This window comes from Miscanthus floridulus, chromosome 18, assembly GCF_019320115.1.
Source record: "Miscanthus floridulus cultivar M001 chromosome 18, ASM1932011v1, whole genome shotgun sequence".
In the NCBI taxonomy this organism is placed as follows: domain Eukaryota; kingdom Viridiplantae; phylum Streptophyta; class Magnoliopsida; order Poales; family Poaceae; genus Miscanthus; species Miscanthus floridulus.
Window position 1 is genome coordinate 70,329,046 of NC_089597.1, and position 1,285 is coordinate 70,330,330.

Below are 1,285 nucleotides of genomic sequence, written 5' to 3' on the forward strand. Positions count from 1 at the left end.
CTCTGTCACCAGGCCGTCGGCCCGTCTATGATGGCCGATGATGATGACGCCACCGAAACTGCTGCCAAGGAGGCCGAAGACCGTCGCCTCGCAGTCAAGGCCGCTGCTCGCGCCGACGCGGCCCGTCGGGCTGAGGAGGCTTGACTTCGCGCCGCTGCCCTCGACGAGTACGAGCGTGCCTATGAGGCCCTCTGGGCGCAAGCTACTGTCGTCGTCAACATGAAGGCCCTCATCCCTGTCGTTCTCGATCAAGCGACGAACACCTACACCAAGTGGCGCGGCATGTTCCTCACCATCCTCGGCAAATATGCCTTAACTCATCAAGTCCTTGAGGACGAAGCCTTCCCGTCGCGCCCGGCATGGGTTCAAGCCGACTGCTACGTCCTGACGTGGATCTACGACACTGTCTCTCGCGACCTGCAGCAATCCCTGATGATGCGGCAGGGTCCTGCTCACAGGGCGTGGTGCTATCTCGAGGACGAGTTCCTCGGCCAGAAGGAGTCCCGGGTGCTCCTGTTCGAGACGAAATTCCGCAACTTTCGATAGGAGTCCCTGAGCATCACCGACTACTGCCGCCAGCTCGAGTCCATAGCGGCTTCCCTTGCCGAGTTCAGCGACCCCATCAGGGGATCGGCAGATGGTGCTCACGCTCCTCCGCGGCCTCGGCGGCAAGTTCCGCCACATGGTGTCCATCCTCAAGATGCACATGCCGTTCCCGACATTCGTGGAGGCCCGGATACATCTCCTGTTGGAGGAGATGGAAATCGACACCCGTCCTCCATCCCCGCCATCCGCCCTCATCGCTGCGACACCGCGGCCTGTGGCCCCTGGCGCTCCAGCACCTCCATGCCTGGGGGCACCTCCTCCAACACGCCCCCAGCGCCCACCAGCGGCCAACATACTGGTCGTCGTCGCGGCCGCGGCGGACGTGGAGCCCAACAGGGCCAATCGGCTCATCCTGGTGGCGCTCCTCCAGGCGGACAAGGTGCTGCACCCCCTGGCATGCATCCATCCTTTGCGTACCCATGGGCAGGTACTGTACAGATGTGGCCATATGACCAGTCCGCCCGCACGCCACCACCTCCGCCTGCGTTCAGCGCCGTTCCACAGTACAAGCAGCTTCGGCGGCAGCCCCCAGCACCTATGGCGGAGCCTACGGCGCCCCACCTCCTCCGTACGACGCTGTTCTACGGGGGACCTTGCACCACCAGTGTTTCAGGCGCCCGCACCAGCGTACCAGGCAGCGCCCTGGAACCCTGCTCACGGCGGGTCATGGCATCAGGAC

General features: G+C 64.1%; 1 protein-coding gene across 1 annotated transcript; it reads left to right on the plus strand.

Annotated features, from left to right (window-relative positions):
* Window positions 1-219: 219 nt before the first annotated feature.
* Window positions 220-546, plus strand: LOC136523996 (uncharacterized). The gene has a single exon (XM_066517489.1). The coding sequence runs from the start codon at window positions 220-222 to the stop codon at window positions 544-546; it is 327 nt and encodes a 108-aa protein (XP_066373586.1).
* Window positions 547-1,285: the final 739 nt, after the last annotated feature.